General features: G+C 37.6%; 1 protein-coding gene across 2 annotated transcripts in view; it reads right to left on the reverse strand.

Annotated features, from left to right (window-relative positions):
- LOC143247587 (uncharacterized) overlaps nucleotides 1–21,781 on the reverse strand; it is a 44,530-nt gene extending 22,749 nt beyond the window's left edge. The window contains exons 1-3 of one of the 2 annotated variants that reach the window (XM_076495897.1): nucleotides 19,953–21,774; nucleotides 10,151–10,322; nucleotides 2,014–2,232 (exon numbers count right to left, since the gene is read on the reverse strand). In XM_076495897.1, coding sequence (XP_076352012.1) covers nucleotides 2,018–2,232; nucleotides 10,151–10,322; nucleotides 19,953–21,599 — 2,034 coding nt within the window. In that variant the 5' untranslated portion in view covers nucleotides 21,600–21,774 and the 3' untranslated portion in view covers nucleotides 2,014–2,017. Of the gene's footprint in view, nucleotides 1–2,013; nucleotides 2,233–10,150; nucleotides 10,323–19,907 lie in introns of those variants that run through there. The other variant, XM_076495898.1, reaches the window with a different exon arrangement.
- Nucleotides 21,782–22,671: the final 890 nt, after the last annotated feature.

Here is a 22,671-nt window from a genome sequence, read left to right on the forward strand (position 1 = left end):
TAAATGAGAATAACAATTAGGGACACCTATTGTAAACTGATCGATTGAGTAATCCATATGGTTAACGAATATTTCATTCGCTGCTTCTTGTTTAATGCTGCATCATGGTTTTGGTTTGTTTTGAAATTCGCGCAAAACTACACGAGAGCTATCTGCGCTGGCCGTCCCTAATTTAGTAGTGTAAGATAAGAGGGACGTTAGCTAGTGATCACTACCCACCGCCAACGTTTTGGCTACTCTTTTATCAACGAATAGTTGGATTGATCTTCACATTATAACGCCTCCACGGCTAAAAGGGTAAGCACGTTTGGTGTGACGGGGATTTGAACCCGCGACCCTCAGATTACGAGTCGAGTGCCTTAACCACCTGGCCATGCAGGGGCCTCTGTATAATGACAATAAAGTCAGGAAAAGAGTGGTAATTTTACTTATGTACGAGAAATTTGTCGTATTTTATGGTTTGGTTTGTTTTGAATTTCGCGCAACGCTATTCGAGGGCTATCCGTGCTAGCCGTCCCTAATTTAGCAGTGTAAGACTAGAGGGAAGGCAGCTAGTCATCACCACCTCTTGGGCTACTCTTTTACCAACAAATAGTGGGATTGATCGTCACATTATAACGGCCTCCGCGGCTGATAGGGTGAGCACGTTTTGTGTGACGGGAATTCGAATCCGCGATTACGAGTCGAGTGTCTTAACCACCTGGTCATGCCGAGCCTTGTTTGTTGTTGTTTTCTGACAGATGTACTTATGAATAAATAAACAAACGAAATACAACGATCAAATCAACTACAAATTCGACAATATTATTATAAATGGCCACTTCCGTTTGCAATGACTGTTAAAATAGTATGTTAGTATAATTACAATTTCAATAAATTAATACTCCGAAATTGGTGCAAACACGGTATTTAGTATTCATTTCCAACAAATGTGATTTTCTTCACATGAATTAAAGGCTATGACGCCTTATTGCTATGCCTATGTTTACACATGATTGAGCTTTTGGATACAACATTTGAATACATTTATATTTAACACATCGAAGAAGTGGCTGTGTAAAAAAAATAAATGTTTATTAATGTGCATGATTTTCTTATCGAATAGTTTAACTCACCTACATCAAAGATGAAATTATAATCATCATAAAAATATAATACTTCTAAAACATTTATTGAATCACCATGAATTAACAGTGAAGTGTTTAAAGTTCGTGGTTTAAAAATAAAAGTTAATGTCTTTATGAAGCAAATAGAATTCTGTTTTTAACAGAGAAATATACCATTAATAAATGTAAAATAATAGGTGTAAAATACCATCAAAAATGAAAATATTTCTTTATATATTATTATAAGCCATTTCATTTATAAGTAAAATATAATTATTTCTACAGTATGTTGGAATAGGATGGAACGTGTCTTTGTGACGCTCCAATGAAAAGAAAAAGTTTTACTTTTGATTGGCATTTCCCTGGGAGGTTAGTATAAGTTTTTTGTGATTAACGAAATAATAACGCAGCAATTTTAGATTTATTATTTAATAAAAGAATATTTCATTTCCAGTTTTTATTGATATGCAGCATTAGAAGGATATCTATTTCATAGGAAATAGTCAAGTTGTTTTTCGATTTTTTAAAATAATTGAATCATATATCTCCATTTGTTCTGTGAAATTAAAACTTCACAACAAAACTGTTAGGAAAGTGTATTTAAGCATCTTATTAAATCTTAATATTATTCTTTAGCTGTGTTTCATATATTAAAAACATTTATTAAATTTTAGAAAAACAAACACGGAGAAACACAATTATCATCTACTTAGTTAACTTCAAATGAATAAATTTCTTTGCAAACACGGTGAAACACGATTGTCATCTATTTCGTTAACTTCAAATGAATAAATTTCTTTAGATAACTTACAATCTTACTCAAATCTCACCTGATTTATTTGAAATGTTTCTCATACTCTTAAAAAGAAACAAAGTATAACAGATTTTTCTCTTTGACAAGACTCACCCTTTCAGAATAGAAGATCAGATGTTGTGGACGATGACCATAATGTTATATCTTCTGATTCAGCGGGTTTTAGACTTTCGTATTCATTTTCAAGGCTTTTTATTTCCTCTTCAGTTGTAGAAGAAGACAGTTTTTCTCGGTAAATGGGGTGGGACACTCCTAGCTCAAACAAGTTATCATTGCTACTCAGAACACTAGGGGTGTAGCTGCTAAAATTACCTAAAGGAGCCAAAAAAAACAACCCTAAAAAACTGTAGGTTATGTAAGAATCTTGAATCAATTTCAGAATAAGTAGTTAATACTCTTTGCAATAAAAAAAAGGAATTGTTTTTTTAAAAGCTTCTGAAGTAAACCTACCTGGAGTACCTAAATATCTACATTTATGACCAGTTCTACTACAGAAAAACAAATTATTCGTATAGCAAGTTTATAATAACTTATCACATCCAATGCAGAGTTATCTTGTGATTGTATGTTAATAAATAGCGCTGTTTTCAATTACAGTAAATAGGTATTATAATAAAAACAACTGTCCTAAAAATAGAAATGAAACAGCGTATTTTTTTAAAATTTTAAACGCAATAAATTTTAACTTTTTGTTCATTTTCAACTTATACTATTATCTAATTAAAACTGTTGTAAACTATGGTTTGATGTCGTAATTTGACTGTTAGCAAGAGAGCGCTGCTGTGTGTCTTAATATTAAAAGGTTTGGTTAATGAGATAGGCCTAAATATTTCATAAAACTAAGTGTGAGACAAAGTGTTCTAACACATTCGAAGCTGGATTGTAAATACAAGATAGTTCAGAAGTGTAGAATTTTTTTCAAGAAAGAAAGTAGTCACTGTGTAACTCATTGCGGTTCCTTTGTGCAAGTCAATGTACAGCAAGTGCTTAAGTTTGTGGAAACGTTACAGAAGTAAGTAAACTACAGGGTGGCTCGTAAGTCCCTACCCATCCATATATCTTATGTATCCAGTGTATCTGTGTGCTGTCTCTTGTTCTCGCAGCATAATATTATGCACAATACGCTCTTCAAGTGTAAATGGGCTTACATCGGCCATATTTCTCTTAAAAAAAGAAACAAATTTATAATATATGCGTAATTGAATATAACATAATAACATATAGATAGGTAGGAACTTACGGGCTACCCTGTATAATACAAACCGTAGGCCTACTTTTCAGTCGATTTCTAGAAAATACAAATACAAAAAGCAAACAAATTGAGCATCCTACCGTTCAGATCTCGAAACCATTGCGCTGAATACAGAATAGTTAAATATAATTTCTGCCTCGCACAGAGTCAAAATTAACAGATACGTGTTTTTGATATTTGATTTCGAGTAAAAAGCTGTAACTTTTACAAGGAACATTATTATACGTTTAAGTAATTGCTTAAAACCTTTATTTCAATCTTTGTTGTGTTTGTCCTACCGTCGAATTATTTTTATCTCATAAAATACCAGTTAAACTTTCATTAACCAAATAGTAAAAATGAAATACTTTTTTTCCGGCTATGCCTATGGATTACGAGGATAAAAGAACAAAGAGGCAGAATCTCATCATTTCTCTGTAAACGTTTACAAAAACAAACAAACAAACTACAAAGTCATTATATCACTAACAGTTAAATAAAGTTGAGATACAGTCATTATATGATTGTCAAAATTAACAAATCCCAAAATACAGTCATTATGTATCAGTACTACCTTTTAGAAACAAGGTTACGTAATTAGTTCTAGCATCCCTTATTAGACATACTATAATAAACTCATTGTTTAGGTACTACGTACAATATCTATACAAACTATCATTTGTATCTATGTGTCCAGATGTAAAGTTTAACGACAGTATTCGTTCTTTAAAAGACATTGAAAGTGTTTTGTTAAGATTAGTTTAAAGGAGCCATAATCATTCATTAAGGAATTCTTATTAGTAAAGCTACAAGACGTCCCAGTAAACTTGCGATCCTTTAATTTTTCACCTTTCTTTTCTGTCCCGTCAGAAATATCAAATGTATTGAATTGTTTCAGCTTTTTTGTCCTTAAAAGTGAGGTAAAATATTTACGTTTTTTTTCTTTCAATTTACATAGATTTTTCAAATATTACCTGTAGAATCATCCTACAAAGATTGATCAGACGATACATTGTTCCCTTTACTTTTGCTGCTGAGTTCTATAAACCTAACTTGTCATTGAGCAGCCGCAGAAATTGAGATTTGAAAATATGCGCAAGCGCAGAAAAGAAAATTTAGACGCACTTGTCACTTTTTTTAACTGAATAAGATTTTAAAAAATGTTTATACGTGGTCTTGAAACACAATTTAATATATAACAAATTATTTATCCAGTGTAATAATTGGGTTATTGTAATTTAAACCGTTAGATGGCTAGAAATACGCTAACACTAATTATTAGTAATCATTGAACAGTATTCAGCTGCTGTGCAACAATATGTATCATTTACAAAAGCAATATTACCCTTCGTAACATACATCACATACTTTGATTTACATTTCACCAAAGTGAAAATGTAACCCAATCAATCGTCAGGTATTTAACTAGGACTAGTGCTAACGAAGGTAAGGGTCTACATTACTCTCTCAAGCTTATTCCGTCTATTAATCTAAATTTAGATTTGGCCCATATATGTTTTGTTGTTTGGTTGATTTAAAGAAAGATAGGGGGCGGGTCTGAGTCCTGTATATTGCGTTCAGTGCAATCAACCAAGATACGTATATAGAAGTTACGTGTGCTTACATTCTTAAGCAGTAAAAAGAAATTGTAATTTATGGACCGTAGATATACCTACACACACATATGTACAATTGAAAAGGATTGTTTTTACCTCAATGTTTGTTTGTTGTTGTTTTAACTTCGCGCAAAGCTACAGGATGGTTATCAACACTAGCCGCCCCTAATTTAGCAATGTAAGACTAGTGGGAAGACAACTAGTTATTCCCACCCCCACATCATGGGACAGTTTTTTACCAACGCATAGTGGGATTGACTGTAAATATTAAAACGCCCTCAAGGCTGAACGGACGGTTATGTTTGGTGAGATAGTGATTCGAGCCCGCGATTCTCAGATTACAAAACGAGCGCCCTTGCCACTAGGTCATGCCGGGTCTTACCTCAATGAGCGCTTGAGTTCGTAGTTTTACTTAGATTTATAATTATTTGATTTTTTTTTACTGGATCCAGGTTCTAAGTTCTAAGGTAACTACAAGAACTGGGCTGCCCCTCGTTGGCCTAGTGTTAGGTTTAAGACCTTAGAGCGCTAAAATTCTGGCTTCGATACCTGCGTTGGAGAGAGTACACATAGTCCATTGTGTTGCTTTGGGTTTTGATAACAAATAAATATCTCGGTCATGCTTAAGGTTTTAAAATATTAGAATATTGGCATTAATTTGCAATTTTATTATTTTTACAATTACGTTAATATTAATATAGATTCTTTCAATCGTCTTCGTCTCCTAGCGGTAAGCTTGAGTGCTTATAATACTAAAATTTTCGAGTCGATCCCTTTGGTAGAAGCAGCAGACATGGTTTTAAACAGCTTTGTAGAAAAAGGTTTTCACGTTGTCATCAAATAATGTAACACTTAAAGTAAGTCACCAATTAAACAGTATAAACATTAAAATATTTATTCAAAGTTCTTATGCCACTCGAATATGAAAGGTAGACACGCACACACATACGTATAGACCACACGTGCCAGACTGTCAATTTGTGTGTCCGTAGTTCGAACTCCACACTTTCCGGCTGTGGGTGCGTTATAAGAGTGACAGCAAATCTCAATATTCGATTAAAGTTGTTTAATAGTTAGCGGTTTGCACTACTGATTACTTGCCTTCTTTCTGTTGCATCAATACAAATTTAAGAACGCTATTACGAAAGTTTTCAAACACAACCAATCAACAGTATCTTCGTGTATACTTGTTAATGTATACAGTGCTGGTAACAAACAATACATTTTGTGTCTCATTCAAAATGTTACAAAATTTTCTCTCTATTTTTTTTTTTCGTTTTGGTTTCTTAAAAACCAAGACTACTAATAAGCTCCCAAAAAAAATTCGTCGCCTTTCGCCAAATAACTGATCACAGCTTCTTAGAATGCGCGCTCTTAAAAACTGAAATTACGAGAAGCGCTCCGAAAATAATTAACACATTTGTCAGGCACGTGAATACAAGCGTATTACCGACCCAGATGATCTCATTTCGTTGTTGAATGTGAGTAATCATGGATGTCAAATAGAAAAGTAGGACATTTCTTGTGTGAAAAGCATATATTATCCATTATCCAAGGTTCCGGAGGGCGGTGTCGTTTTGGCAGTAATGAGTTGAGAACAACGGATCTCTGAGATTCGTAGTCCGTATTGCTAATCACTGGGCGGCACTTACCTCCCCACCTCTACTTCCATGTATGAAAATTACAAGTTAATTCGTTTAATATATAACAGTGTTTTTCCACATGCAGTACAATGTGGGTTACTAAATTTTCTCAAATGTTAAAATAAATCGACTTTAAGTGAAGGTGTAGACTGGCCCTGGATTTCGGACGTGACACGTGTAATACTATAACTAATTTCTAACACTTCTCGATTTGGGGATATTATACGAGTAACAGTTAATTCCTTCATGCGGTAGGGAGTTACTAACTGAATGCTTCACCTCTGGTTAGTAGTTGTAAGTTAGGGACGTTTGAGCCGTGGGGGCGTTATAATGTTATGGTCGTTGGTAAAAGAGTCACACCAAACATGCTCGTCTTACACCTAAATTCAGGACGGCTAGCGCAGATAGCCCTCAGTAGCTTTGGGCGTTATACATGTAGAATGATCTTAGTTTCCATTATTAACAACTCCACTATTCGTATAGTTTCTATTTAAATATATATAGTTCAAGACGTTGAAATGTGACAACAGAAAGACATGGTTTCGTAGGTGAAATTTGATGCCTTAAAATACTTGTAGGGATTTCATGTTAATAAGCAGGAAGCTCTTACATCTTATGGTGTAGAGTACATTTATCAAACAATGTGCTGTTTAGTGTACCATTATGCTTAGTTAGAAGATGCTCCTACATAAGGTCCATGGGATAAACAACGTGCATGATGGAATGTGTTTAAAAACACTGTCCAGGATGGAAGTGTTGTTTTATTTTCATCGAGGAGCTTGTTTGTTTGTTTTGTTTTTGAATTTCGCACAAAGCTACTCGAGGGCTATCTGTGCTAGCCGTTCCTAATTTAACAATGTAAGACTAGAGGGAAGGCAGCTAGTCATCACCACCCACCGCCAACTGTTGGACTGCTCTTTTTACCAACGAATAGTGGGATTGATCGTACCATTATAACTGAAAGGGCGAACATGTTTGGTGCAAGGGGGATGCGAAACCGCGACCCTCAGATTACGAGTCGCACGCCTTAACACGCTTGGCTATGCCGGGCTACCCAGAAGGCAACACACGTTTTAATTGCAAGCTAACACACACTTAAACGACTTCAAAAAATATTTAGTGGTAAAAAAAAAGAATACAGGAATAGCTTTTATGATGCAAACCCTAAGCCTTGTCTAGAAGACTTTGTATAACATCGTTAACATTAGTCTATAGTCCAATTTACATTGTAATCACTTACGTTAAATGATAATGTATATCCTTCGTTTTCAACATCAGTTGCCAATTTCTTTATTTTTATAGTTTCTAGGAAGATCTGTGTTTTTGTTCTATGATATACCGATGATCAGCTTGTATATTTGAGTATAAAGCACCAATATGACTCATGGTTATATAACGCGTATTTATATGGACCGTAATTTGTGTCACTACGAATTATCTATTTATTTTGGCCACAAACGATATTGTTTTGTACTAATTATTTATTTTTCACTTGGTGCTAAGAGTAATACCAAGTTTGGTGATCACACGACTGTAGTGTGATTAAAGCTGATCACTTATCTGTTTATCATTCTTGTTTTTGTTCGGTTTTTTTTTTCAATTTCGCGCAAAGCTACACGAGGGCTATCTGCGCTAGCCGTCTCTCATTTAGCAGTTTAAGACTAGAGGGAAGGTTGCTAGTCATCACCACCCACAGCCAACTCTTGGGCTACTCTTTTACTAACGAATAGTGGGATTGACCTTCACATATATAACGCCCCCACGGCTGAAAGGGCGAGCATGTTTGGTGCGACCGGGATTCGAACCCGCGACCCTCAGATTTCGAGTCGAACGCCTTAACCACCTGGCCATGCCAGGCCTAAGGGCAAGTTCTGGAATTGTGTTATTACAGAGTTTGGAAGATAAATTGCAAAAATTTCATCCACTGTAATTACTGGATTTGAACCCTCGCCCCTACACTTGTCATGCTTTAACCAACTTCAGTATCATGACTGGTTTATCGATTGCTGAATGTGGTGTTCCAACAGGTTTTGATTTTTGAAGCATTATTTGTTTAAACATTGTGAATTTTATTAGTCCTATAAAATTGATAAATCAGAGTTTAAGTAAGCAATACAAGGAAAACAAACTGCTGAAAACAGAACTTGGTGTGTAAACCTCCGAGAACACCGGATCTGGAGTATAGGTGATATCCAAACCTGACGCTTAAATGTGAAATGACAACAAACAAACTTATTCATACTTGGAACGTAAAACATCGGTGCGGTTTTTCAAGTTTAACACATGATGGGTTCACACGCACATCGGTAATATTATTAGTAAAACTGTGTTGATTAATCGAAAATGTACATGTCTGCTTTAAAAAAGAAACATTACCATATGTGACCTTGACCCAGTTACACCTCTACCCATTTCCAAAAATGTACTAATTTTTAAAACAGCATATAAACCAGTTCTCACTTTCTCATATGACAAGACACGCCTGTAAATTTTGAGATCCTAGTTTACGTTTTCATTTTTTTTTAATTGCTTGATTGTCTGGAATTAAGCCCAAAGCTACACAACGGGTTATCTGTGTTCTGCCCACTACGGGTATCGAAACACGGTTTTCTAGGGGTGTGGATGCGTAGATATACCGCTATGCCACAGAGGGGGCACTTTTGACAAAAGTCGTATTTGGAACTTTATCCATGTTCATAGAAATCCCACACACACACATACCATCACCACCACCACGTATGTAAAACACATAATTAAAAAACAACTTTATATATTATAAATATGCACCATTTTCAAGTGGAAATATGCAATTGTTTCTAGAGTTCTCGACTCTCTTATATAATTATAACAATCACACACACATATTCCGACAAGAATTCCTGCATGGATTGTTGTTTCTTTCAGCCACATTAAGCTATCTGCTATGTGTGAGATTAAACCCTGGATTTTCGTGCTGTAATTCCGTAAACGTACCGTCCACAGAGGGACCGTGCAAAGAGTTCAATAACTTGCTAACAGTATTTTATAGTGAAAAAATCAAAATATTTTTAATTCATCATTTTGACACCACGTTACGAGTATATACAAAACAATTGTTGTTACAGCTTTATGGCCGGGTGGGTTAAAGCGTTGGAATCGTAATCTGAGGGTCGCGGGTTTAAATCCCCATCACACCAAACATGCTCGTCCTTTCAGCCGTGGGTGCGTTCTAGTGTGACGGTCAATCCCACTATTCGTTGGTAAAAGAGTAGCCTAAGAGTTGGCGGTGGATGGTGATGACTAACTGCCTTCCCTCTAGTCTTACACTGCTAAATTAGGGACGGCTAGCGCAGATAGCCCTCGTGTAGCTTTGAGCGAAATTCCGAAACAATCAAACAGCTTTAACTAAATAACAAGAGGTGTCAACTTTAGGGGTGCATCTAGCGGTGAGTTAACATACTATAATAATTCGTCCAAGTCGATCGGTAACACAGTGCCACGGACGAGTTATTTCGTTCTCAATAATACCTAACTTCAACGCTAGACGTCAGCACCATACTCACATTTGACCTACTTACAAATTATTTTACTTTCGATCCAAAATGGCGTCACGAAAAAAGTTACAAAATGAAGAAGCATTAGAGTTGTATTGTAACAGCTGAAATACTTGGCAATCAACAGGTTAAAACAAGAACAACTAGTTAATTACACACTTCAGTTTTTATTCCTGTTTTCACCAGAAGATAAAGAATAGAGCTTACCCGTTGAAAGAAGGCCTGACTTGAAGCTGAGTGCGTTGGCTTCCTGCCCTTGAGAATCATTGATAGGTAAACTTGTTGGACTGCTGGAATCACTTAAAGTGGGAGAGGCTACACACGGTTCGGAAGGATACTCAAACGTGGAGAGGGCGCTGTCATCAAACTGGATCTTAAGCTGGTTTATATAGACAAGGGAGAAAAAAAAATATATATATATTTACCCTTCATTTACTTTACCCTTTCTTGGGCAGCGAAGAAGAAAGAGAACAGATTTTAGGAATTTGACGTACATGCATAGCTATATATATAGACTAATCGTGTGCATATGTGTGCTTACAAAATCAGCTACCTCTTTCCATTTGTGAGTAGTTTAAAATCAACCAACCAGGAAGTCCTTGTATGTATAATACAGTGGCGTAAGAAACGTGCTTTCTCTTCTAGAATTTATAGCGTGCTAATCCGTTTCTATAGTTGCATAATGTAGTATTAGCTTACACGTTTTAGAAGATTAAATCATAAAAGACAACAATGTTGTGTACGATGACTGTTATAAATATCACTCGTTTTCACAGAATGTCCTAAGAAGAATAAGTTCGTTGCGATTTTAATGCGAACTTAAGTTCACGCCCTGAATTATTTTACGACTAAAGCATCTTTAACGCTACAGTTGACCAAAATTGTAGATAAATATTTATTTTAAAAAATACGTGTTACGTGTTTCATACATACATTAAATATACGTGTTTCATAGATATGTTACGAAATCAGTATTTATGGACGAATCCCGAAAAGAAAAAGCCAGATAAATAACATGCACCGACGTTATGCCCAAGAAACATAATAATAAAAAAATCGTACGCGTCCTTAAGACTAGAGACATAAATAAAATTACCAAGTACAAACACTTGAGACTTTAGTGCTGTCAAGTAAGTGTCAGTTTCAGTGCCTTTCGAAACAAGCATGGTGACTTTCCAAACAAACCCGAAACAAGCATGGTGACTTTCCAAACAATCATGAAACAAGCGGCATTGAGTTTTTTGAAACTGCTCTTTTACGGTTTTCCTCCCTCCAGTGGCACAGCGGTATGTCTAAGGACTCACAACACTAGAACCCGGGTTTCGATACCCGTGTTGAGCAGAGCACAGATAGACCATTGTGTACCTTTGCGCTAAATTTCAAACACACAAACCTTTACGGCTTAGTTGGACTACAGAAAGTGTTAAGTGGGCGAGCCAGAAAGTTCACGAGTGTGTGTGTGTGTTTTTAATTCAACAGTAATAGGAATGAGATGACTACCAAATGGTAATGATTTGTAGGTCACTCAATGACCAAGTCAGAGGTTTAAACCATTCTACAACTGTTGGTGGTAATGATATGTTGGTCACTCACTAACCAAGCCAGAGGTTTAAACCATCCTACAACTGTTGGTGGTAATGATATGTTGGTCACTCACTAACCAAGTCAGAGGATTAAACCATTCTACAACTGTTGGTGGTAATGATGTGTAGGCCACTCACTGATCTAGTCAGAGGTTTAAACCATCCTACAACTGTTGGTGGTAATGATGTGTAGGTCACTCACTGACCTAGTCAGAGGTTTAAACCATTCTACAACTGTTGGTGGTAATGATGTGTAGGTCACTCACTGATCTAGTCAGAGGTTTAAACCATTCTACAACTGTTGGTGGTAATGATGTGTAGGCCACTCACTGACCAAGTCAAAGGTTTAAACCATTCTACAACTGTTGGTGGTAATGATGTGTAGGCCACTCACTGACCAAGTAAAAGGTTTAAACCATTCTACAACTGTTGGTGGTAATGATGTGTAGGCCACTCACTGACCTAGTCAGAGGTTTAAACCATTCTACAACTGTTGGTGGTAATGATGTGTAGGTCACTCACTGATCTAGTCAGAGGTTTAAACCATTCTACAACTGTTGGTGATAATGATGTGTAGGTCACTCATTGACATAGTCAAAGGTTTAAACCATTCTACAACTGTTGGTGGTAATGATGTGTAGGCCACTCACTGACCTAGTCAGAGGTTTAAACCATTCTACAACTGTTGGTGGTAATGATGTGTAGGTCACTCACTGATCTAGTCAGAGGTTTAAACCATTCTACAACTGTTGGTGATAATGATGTGTAGGTCACTCATTGACATAGTCAAAGGTTTAAACCATTCTACAACTGTTGGTGGTAATGATGTGTAGGCCACTCACTGACCTAGTCAGAGGTTTAAACCATTCTACAACTGTTGGTGGTAATGATGTGTAGGTCACTCACTGATCTAGTCAGAGGTTTAAACCATTCTACAACTGTTGGTGGTAATGATGTGTAGGTCACTCACTGATCTAGTCAGAGGTTTAAACCATTCTACAACTGTTGGCGGTAATGATGTGTAGGCCACTCACTGACCTAGTCAGAGGTTTAAACCATTTCACAACTGTTGGTGGTCATGATATGTAGGTCACTCACTGACCAAGTCAAAGGTTTAAACCATCCTACAACTGTTGGTGGTAATGATGTGTAGGTCACTCACTGACCAAGTCAGAGGTTTAAACCATCTTACAACTGTTAGTGGTAATGATGTGTAGGCCACTCACTGACCTAGTCAGAGGTTTAAACCATTCTACAACTGTTGGTGGTAATGATGTGTAGGTCACTCACTGATCTAGTCAGAGGTTTAAACCATCTTACAACTGTTGGTGGTAATGTTGTGTAGGCCACTCACTGACCTAGTCAGAGGTTTAAACCATCTTACAACTGTTAGTGGTAATGATGTGTAGGCCACTCACTGAACAAGTCAGAGGTTTAAACCATTCTACAACTGTCGGTCTAGCATGCCAGTCTGTATTATACACAAAACCAAATGGAGTCATGATATTATATTAATACCACATATATGTATCGCAGACTTCGTGATATATTTGGTATATCAGAAGACTTGAGAGCGTACAAGAGTACAGAGGCTTACAGCGTCGTGGATACTAGTTCAGTTGGATTACAGCAGTTAATAACTAGACATCCTTCTAAGTGCCTGGTACGTGGAAAACACAGCAAGGTTCTCACTCCTAACAGAAACCGTTAACAATTTAGCATTGTGTTTATGTATCTCCACAGCGCATTCTATGGAATGCTAAGTTGGTTTAAACTAGCCATCATCAGGTAGAAGCAGACTGTTACCAAAACTGGTGGTCAGAAACCACTTCAGACTCCAATAGATTAACCTGGCCAAATCTCATTGTTCACCCTCCTTCATGCGTTGTGGTGTTGGTGTGGACAGTCTTTTCTTCCAGTAATCTTTTCGTTCAACAGTTTATGGTCATTACCATAGCTAATGAACAAATAAACAACAGCTGAAGTTATGGCTAATTTCCTGACATTCATGGAAATTCAGAACAGAATACCAAGTTACGATTTCTATTGCTGTTAAGTTTTCCTTCTGCCCAGATGTACTGCTTGACATGATCACTTTGAGCAATATTGTCACAGAAATTGCTTCCATTTAGAGATGAGATTCTATAAGACCTACGTGGTGTTACATTAGTCATCTTGGAAGCACAGTGATGAATTTGTCAGTGTTAGTAAGACTACCTACACAAGTTCATCTGAACATACATAAAAGGTGTTACGTTTTCCATTGGTTTTCGCCTCCAAGCTTTGAACTCGTTTCTGTGGATTGTTTAATTCTACATAAGACTTAATCCGTGGTGTAACATAGTGACAACCATTGAGTTGCTCCACACGAAATGCTCTCGAACGTCGAGTGTTAGACCATCTCGTCTCAACATCAGATTTTGTACAGCCGGTCACAAAGTTCAGACATGCCAGATTTTGTACAGCCGGTCACAAAGTTCAGACATGTCAGATTTTGTACAGCCAGTCACAAAGTTCAGACGTGTCAGATTTTGTACAGCCGGTCACAAAGTTCAGACGTGTCAGATTTTGTACAGCCGGTCACAAAGTTCAGACGTGTCAGATTTTGTACAGTCGGTCACAAAGTTCAGACATGTCAGATTTTGTACAGTCGGTCACAAAGTTCAGACGTGTCAGATTTTGTACAGTCGGTCACAAAGTTCAGACGTGTCAGATTTTGTACAGTCAGTCACAAAGTTCAGACGTGTCAGATTTTTTACAGTCAGTCACAAAGTTCAAACATGTCAAGCAACATTATCTCTTACAGGTTTGAAAGATTCCAAACTCTCTTTCGACCTTCTTCACATTGTGAGACAGTGGTGTAGATAGGATCTGCTACCAAAATTCCTATTCTGGGTGACTGAGGGAAAGACTTGTCCATTGGAGACTTGCACATCTTAATGAATGCGACAACATCAGGAGCAGAACATCGTCACACACAAAAATATTCTTAAATTTCACATGGTCTCAAGGCGCTACTTCTGTGTCTTGCTGATCTGGAAAGTTCCAATGCTCCAAGTATCCAAGGAATCAGTGATGTCGAGAAAAGACACTTGTAGAGAAAAATATATGTAAAAACGGTTCGTTTGGGTTGAGAAGAGGAGTGAATAACGTTTCGGCCTTCTTCGATCGAAACTGACGATGACCGTATTTATCGTAGTGAAATAGTGACTGCTCAACCAGATGGTTTCATGGCTCTCTCAGGCAGAATTTGTCCATCATACGTATATTAGACCCATTAGTAACTCAAACCAGTGTCTGGCAATACCTTAGGTAGTCAGCAAGTGTAACAGAGACCATTTTTAACGTCTAGACTGCTCATATTCACAATGACCTATTTTCGCCTTTCTTTCTAAGCTCCTGAATGTGGGAGGCTACAAGTACAGGTCACCATGCAGCTGCCAAGGTTATTTTTAACTATTTTTCAACCTCTTGGCCTTAAGAATGGGTTAAGATATAACTCTAATTTCGACTTGAAGTTATTTTAATGTAGTGTTTTGTGCAAAAACCCTAATCACCCGTACGTACTTTTTAACAAGTCTGAAAATTGAATTAATTGTTCATTTTAAATAATCTGGTATTGTTATTGTTTTAAAACTGATTAATTTTGACTTTTTAATCGGAATTTGATGTCAGTCGAAAATGCTAACCTATGATGAATATATCATATATATTACTTTTACAGAGTTCATACGCGGCATGGGTAGATAGGTTAAGGCGTTCGACTCGAAATCTGAAGGACGCGGGTTTGAATCCCGGTAGTACCAAATATGCTCACCCTTTTAGACGGGGGGCATTATAATGGCACGGTCAATCCCACTATTCGTTGGTAAAAGAGTAGCCCAAAAGTTGGCGGTGGGTGGTGATGACTAGCTGCCTTCCCTCTAGTCTTACACTACTAAATTAGGGATGGTTAGCGCAGATACCCCTCGTGTAGCTTTCCGCGAAATAAAAAAAACCGACAAACGGGATTCATTTCTTAAATTTTTTAAATCGAACAAGATTCTGTTGTGTTTGTTTGTTGTTTTACGACAAATTCACATTCATCTTTGGTCCACTTTTGTCAAATTAACTTTTCAAGGTCGGCTACTTCTGTTCCAAATTTGACTTGTGTGTTGAAGTAAATAGGAAACTATGTGGACTTGTAAAACTATCACTTTTTATATGTTATTAATTAGTTAGTGTGTCTATGGACGAGTTGTATGGTGTACACATGCTGCAACAAAAACATTCACCAGAGCTGTAACTTGTGGGTTCTTGTACGTGTAATTTAATGACACTGATAAAGTAAATAAAGCAACAATTAATTTTGAACTTGTAATTTCCAGGTTATTAAGTATTGTGTCAAAAAGTTGTGTGCTGTGATTGTAGCGCAAGCTACACAGTGGGCTAAATGAGCTATGATCACCGCAGGGAATCGAATCATGGATTTTGGTCTCGTAAATCGCATCTGCAGATAGTGCATGAAACGGAATGACTCGTACATAACTGTGACAATTTTTTTTAAGGATTATCCTAGAGGCATGTGGTAATTAATTGTTAATAACACTGTTAGATCTGGAGACAACAAAACTTGACAAATATATATATAAAAACGTCTCGTTTGAGTTGAGAAAATATTTTACGTAGAGGAGCGAACAACGTTTCGACCTTTTTCGGTCATCGTCAGGTTCACAAAGAAAGAAAGAGGTAACTGACCGGAACCTGACGATGACCGAAGAAGGTCGAAACGTTGTTCGCTCTTCTATGTAAAATATTTTCTCAACCCAAACGAGCCGTTTTTGCATATAAATAACTGAGTGGAAGCTTGACCACATGTTTGAAAGGGGGTTGTGTAACTAAGTGTCGGAATGTAGAGGGCGTGCTTAGATGTTTGAATATATAATTTTATATTATTTATTTTATTATTAGTATTTATTATATTATTTTTAATATAGGTATAAAGATGTTCCTTTGTATTGGTTTATTTTGGGTTTAAGTTGTTGTATAAGTAAGGCTTCTTTAATTTTGCGTTTATGTTTGTTTCCTTATTTAGTGTTTTCTATGGTTATGTTGTGTTTATTTGACTTGCAGTGTTCGAAAACGTGTGAAGGTGACTTTTTTATGTTCTTTGAATCTGGTCTCCATTTTTCTACTTGTTTCTCCAATATAGAAGTCATGGAAGTTATCACATTGTATTTTATAAATAACGTTGGTGTGGTGTTTGTCAGTGTAGTTTGTACGTAGTATAGACCTCAGTTTTGTGCCTGGTTTTGAATAAATTTGGTATTAACTGGTCAGCTTCCGGTCAGTTACCTCTTTCTTTCTTTGTGAATCTGATGATGACCAGGTTTGTTTGTTTGTTTTTAATTTCGCACAAAGCTACTCGAGGGCTATCTGTGCTAGCCGTCCCTAATTTAGCAGTGTAAGACTAGAGGGAAGGCAGCTAGTCATCACCATCCACCGCCAACTCTTGGGCTACTCTTTTACCAACGAATAGTGGGATTGACCGTCACATTATAACGCCCCCACGGCTGGGAGGGCGAGCATGTTTAGCGCGACGCGGGCGCGAACCCGCGACCCTCGGATTACGAGTCGCACGCCTTACGCGCTCGGCCATGCCAGGCCTTCTACAATGAAGTAAAATAAACAAAACCACTTTACAGAATTTGTTGAATACGTTATACTAAGTATTATATTAGTTGTATAAATTTATATTAAATATTATATTAGTTGAATACGTTATATGAAAACGAATTTCAATATGCAAATCGATAAATCGCATAGCAACCACACCTGCTATAAAAGCGAAGTGTAATGTGTGTATAAGAACTACATTTTGACAATGTTTGGTTTGTTTGTTTTTCCTTAAGTAGCAAAATGACACCGTATGTTAATCGTTTTTGGGAAGGACATCTAACAGCTCTTTTCACAGCAAAATATTAATACACTCAAATAATGAAATATCTTCATATTGGTAGTTTAGAATACCCAAGACAGGTATACATTTTGTTCCTAATGTTATTGGAAAACAACAACATAATATCGATCAATTGAGGCAACAGAATAATTCAGATGGTAAAATAATAATGGTAAAAGGTCGTACCCTAACATTAAAAGCCAACGTGTGATGTTTTGTAACAAGGGAGAATACACAAAGTTCAATGGTAAAAACGTCACTATATTCCAAGCAACACTTTAAAGCATAGCATAAAATGTTTTCAATCTGTAAACTAGAACAAAAAGGATATAGTTTCATCAAAATAAAGCTTCCAATCACATCTTCCATTCAATCGTAGTGTGCCTCTAATATATTTATGTGCAGTCTCACTCTTGAAGTGGGCGCTGGCAAACACATGTTATTTTACACTTGATGGAATATGGAAAGCAACAGAGAAAAATTGTGTGCTTTGGACATGTCAGTCTTACGGTGAAGCATTTTGCAATGTAAACTATGCTGCAGAACTATTGCGAATATAACGTACTCTGTCCTCCCACAAATATAAGACAGAAAGTTAATAAACCGAAACAGCTTTTGGCCTCTTTAAAAACATTTTTTATCAGAATCAAATTTAACATTTTTTGTGGAACCACTTTCGCAAGTTGCAATATAACAGTTTAGTTATGTACAGAGGCCCGGAATGGTCAGATGGTTAAGGCACTCGACTCGTAATCCGAGGGTGGCGGGTTCGAAACCTCGTCACACCAAATATGCTCGCCCATACAGCCGTGGAGACTTATAATGTGACGATCAATCCCACTGTTCGTTGGTAAAAGAGTAGCCCAAGAGTTGGCGGTGGGTGATGATGACTAGTTGCCTTCCCTCTAGTCTTACACTTCTAAATTACGGACGGGGCGTGGAGTGTTATAATGTTACGATCAATCCCACTATTCGTTGGTAAAAGATTAGCCCAAGAGTTGGCGGTGGGTGGTGATGACTAGCTGCCTTCTCTCAAGTCTTACACTGTTAAATTAGGGACAGCGAGTACAGATAGCCCTCGTGCAGCTTTGCGCGAAATTCAAAACAAAACGTATGTACAGTATTTCTTACTCAATTTTTGGAGTCGGAATTTCCTTTATCAAAAACGTACAGCTCTGAACCTTAATCAAGTTGCTGCTATAGGTGCGACTGACTAAGTTCACGATTCATTTTAAGATTGCGTGTGGTTGGACCGCTTCAACAATGGTTTCGTAAAAGTAGGATACGGAATACGACCGTGAGTTTGGCGTTGTCCTATCGTCCAGTTTACTCTCAGAAATGGCTATCAAAGTAGATGTGTTATTTCATTCCTTATCGCCAAAATAACCTATTTCTCTAAAACAGACTTTATTTATAGTTCAAAACTGTAACGAGGCCTATATAATGATGTATTCGCGTTTATTTTCGTTAAAAAAAAGCTGGTTAAGTTTGCAACCTCTATTCACATCTGAATGAATACAAACACATGAAAGTACATCCGTTTTTAAAATACGCTGGTACGTGTGTACACAAAGCTCTTAGAACGTCTTCTGTTGCTTATTTTTGTATTAATTAATTATTCTAATGATTGATATGTATCACGTTAAGTCGTGCATGTGAGCTCATTTTCAGATGTGGGTCAAACAAAAGTGTATTTTTATGCTTCTGTTGTTTTGAGAGTTGCTCTTACATAAGGCAGTAAAACAACAAATAAAACACGTAGACACGATATATTAAGTTTTATGTGCAAAGTAGCTTGGCTTATAAAAATGTTATACGGTTATTAGGTTTCAAAAGTAAATGGTTTCTCTTTATACGTCACACAATGACCGAGTGTCGCTTTTGAGGCCATGGATCTGTCGTAAGGAGACGAGAGACAAATTGGTTTGGTTTCTTTAGAAGTTCTCGCAAAGCTGCGCGTCCCTAATTTAGCAGTGAAAGACTGGAGGGAAGGCAGCTAGTCATCGCCACCTCATGTACTACTCTTTTACAAAGGAATCGTGAGACTGACCAAAACATTATAACGCCCCACGGCTGAGAGAGCGAGCATGTTTGATGGGATAGTGTGATTCGAGCTTGCAATCCGTAGAATGCGAGTCGAGCGGCCTGGCTATGCTGGGCCTGGATGAAGATCAGTTTGTGAGACAAGCTTAGCTCAAGTTTAGGTTCTGTTACCTATATTTATCTTCGCTATCATTTATCAATTTAAAAACTAGAAACAATGAATGCGGATAGCTTTACATAAGAATCAGACAGCAGACAATACCAAACACACACATACTATCTGTAATTAGATATTTCATCGTGCATGTAACTTGTATATTTGCAGATGAAACTTTAAACGAAATTTACCCTGAAAATTAATACTGTTATTGCTTTCCTCAAAGAACACTTAAGAAATTACCTATTTTCCACGCGAAGACTTCAGTCAATACAAAGACAAACTTGCCTTTTTATTTCTGTTGGTTAAAAAGGATCCTCGTCCGACCACGACGTTTTCTCCTTCAAAATGTACCACAGGCGGATGGACCAAATCACCATCTGCTCCCAAATCATCAATTTCAACCTCACTTTCATCAGGTTCATTTGTGCTACTTTCATGTTTTATCCCTTTTTCAGCAACGCTCATGGGTTCGCGTTCAGAAGTCTCTGACGTCAGTGCAACGCTAGATTTGACGCTTGTTGCTCGGAAGTCAAACACAACGGATGTTGACGTTGGTGATGTTTTCCACGCAGATTTTCCGTTGCCTAACGAAGTTCTTGGTTTCAGAGTTCTACCTGCGTCCGATTCAGAGGGAAAAGATTTGTGATTTAAGGAAGACGAAATGTTATCGCTAGAGCGAACTGATTCGCCACTTTTACAAAGCGATTTACCCACCTGCTCACTTTCCACCAACTCCTCAGGCACCGTTTTTGCAGTGTCGGTTTTGCCAGGGACGTTGGAAGAGGTTGGCGAGTTTTCTTTGGAGCTCTGAATCCGGAGAGATCGACACGGCTTCAGAGTAGGTTTAATGTTAGCCACTGGCTTTTCATCAGAGATTTGTTGAATTACCTTTTTAGTAACGTCTGACATAGAAACAACGATAGGAACAGCTTTCGCTGCACGTGCACTTCCTGTTAAAGGACAGTTCTTATACACATTCTTTTGACCACCAGAGGTCGTGCTTACACATTCTGATGGACTCTGGCTTAAAGTGGCTATTGTAGTGTTTCCAGGACAGCCACTTTGTTCCGAAAAAACTGTTTTACTTTTAAAATTATTATCACGACGAACATGGAAGTAATTTCCGCCGGAAGTATAATTCTTACCCTTCGTTTCATCTGTGTCAAAATTTTTATCCTTAACATTTTTGTCGCCGTCTTGCCGTCTGAAAATAGGTTGAACAATTGCAGTTTTCTGTGAATGGCAAATTTTATCACTATGGTAACCTGTCGATGACGCAACGGGTCGGAGAGCGGGCAGTGTTTTTGTGACTTTAGTCCCAGACGCTGGTTTCGAATCTGTCGACTCAAACAAACGCTTGTACTTACGTACAGTTTCTGGTTTCGGTAATTCGTCTTCAGTGACACCTGGTGCTGACGTTTCTTGCTCAACACTTTCACGTGTGAGAACACTTGCGACATTGTCGTTTTCGTTCATCACAACGTCTTTGTTAACCAGCGTAGAGCGAGGAAAGCCGAATCCAGGACGTTTAGAAGTTCGTGATTTTGGATTAACCCGAAAAGTAGAGTCGCTGGACCAACAGTTTTGATCCGGTTTAAACAAAAGCGTTTCCATGCTTTTGGCTTTTCTAATACAACTGAAATATACTGGTACGCTACAGTAGACTCTGTTTCGTGCTACATATAGCTTATCCAACCTGGACGATCCATTAACTTGTAATCTACTATTGTCCTTATGATGAAGGTTTTCCATGCTAGAATAACGTCTTAAAGGTCCACCACTTCTGCTAGACTTCTCTTGCAGTGAAATGCTGAGAAACCAAGACTTCAATCTACTGACAATCCCAGGTCCGTACTCCAATTCTTGTTCTCTGTCGTCTAAGGAAAGAGGTCGGAGGTCAGTAAAGACGGACGACGATTCAGCGCTGTTCATTTTTCAATCATTAAAAATTGGCTACGCGTTCAACAGTGATACTGCATCCACTAGTTTTGACGGCTAACGGACCCGAGTATCGCTAACCTGTCCAAGAACGTAGTCAGTACACGAGATGTATTCGCCGAGAAATACAACCTTAAACTGGTGGAGCTGTCTCGTGCTAGCACGCTTTGCTCTATCCCTGGCCTCCTTCTAGCCCGTGTGAATGTTCTTTAGCACGAGACCGTGCGTGACGCCATTTAGTCAAAATCTCAGTCGGTCTTCAAGGTGATTAGGGGAGAATATTTTTTTTTATTTCAAGTATTGATTATTGAGTGAACTGTTTAAACCCCTTTCATTATTTCCAGTTACCAGTATTAAGACTGTATTAGTGAATATTTTTTTCTACCGACTATTAGTTCCGTGTTTTTTTATGAAAAAATATATACAAAAAAGGCTTAGCGACCTCGTTTCCATCAATAGAATTATCCTCCATCTTCCATTCAACATCACTGATGTACAAACACATGATTCCGATTTCTTGGCATAACGATGACATCCCGTGCATTTTTTCCCTTCCTTTAAAAAGAGTAGCCCAAGAGTTGGGGGTGGGTGGTGATGACTAGCTGCCTTTCCTTTAGCCTTACACTGCTAAATTAGGGACGACTAACGCAGATAGCCCTCGTGTAGCTTTGCGCGAATTCAAAACGAACCAGATCGTCTGTCTAAAAATGTAATGAAACACAGTTGAATCAGTACGTGTTTCTCTGGCTCGGCATGGCCAAGCGTGCGATTCGTAATCTGAGGGTCACGGGTTCGCATCCCCGTTGCGCCAAACATGCTCGACCTATCATCCGTGGGGGCGTTATAATGTGATGCTCAATCCCACTATTCGTTGGTAAAAGAGTAGCCCAAGAGTTGGCTGTGGGTGGTGATGACTAGCTGCCTTCCCTTTAGCCTTACACTACTAAATTAGGGACGGTTAGAACAGATAGCTCTCGAGTAGCTTTGTGCGAAATTCAAAAAACAAACAAACAAAACTTGTTTCTCTTGATATATTGCTTTGAAAAATAAGTGCGTTACACGTATG

This window comes from Tachypleus tridentatus, chromosome 3, assembly GCF_004210375.1.
Source record: "Tachypleus tridentatus isolate NWPU-2018 chromosome 3, ASM421037v1, whole genome shotgun sequence".
NCBI lineage: Eukaryota > Metazoa > Arthropoda > Merostomata > Xiphosura > Limulidae > Tachypleus > Tachypleus tridentatus.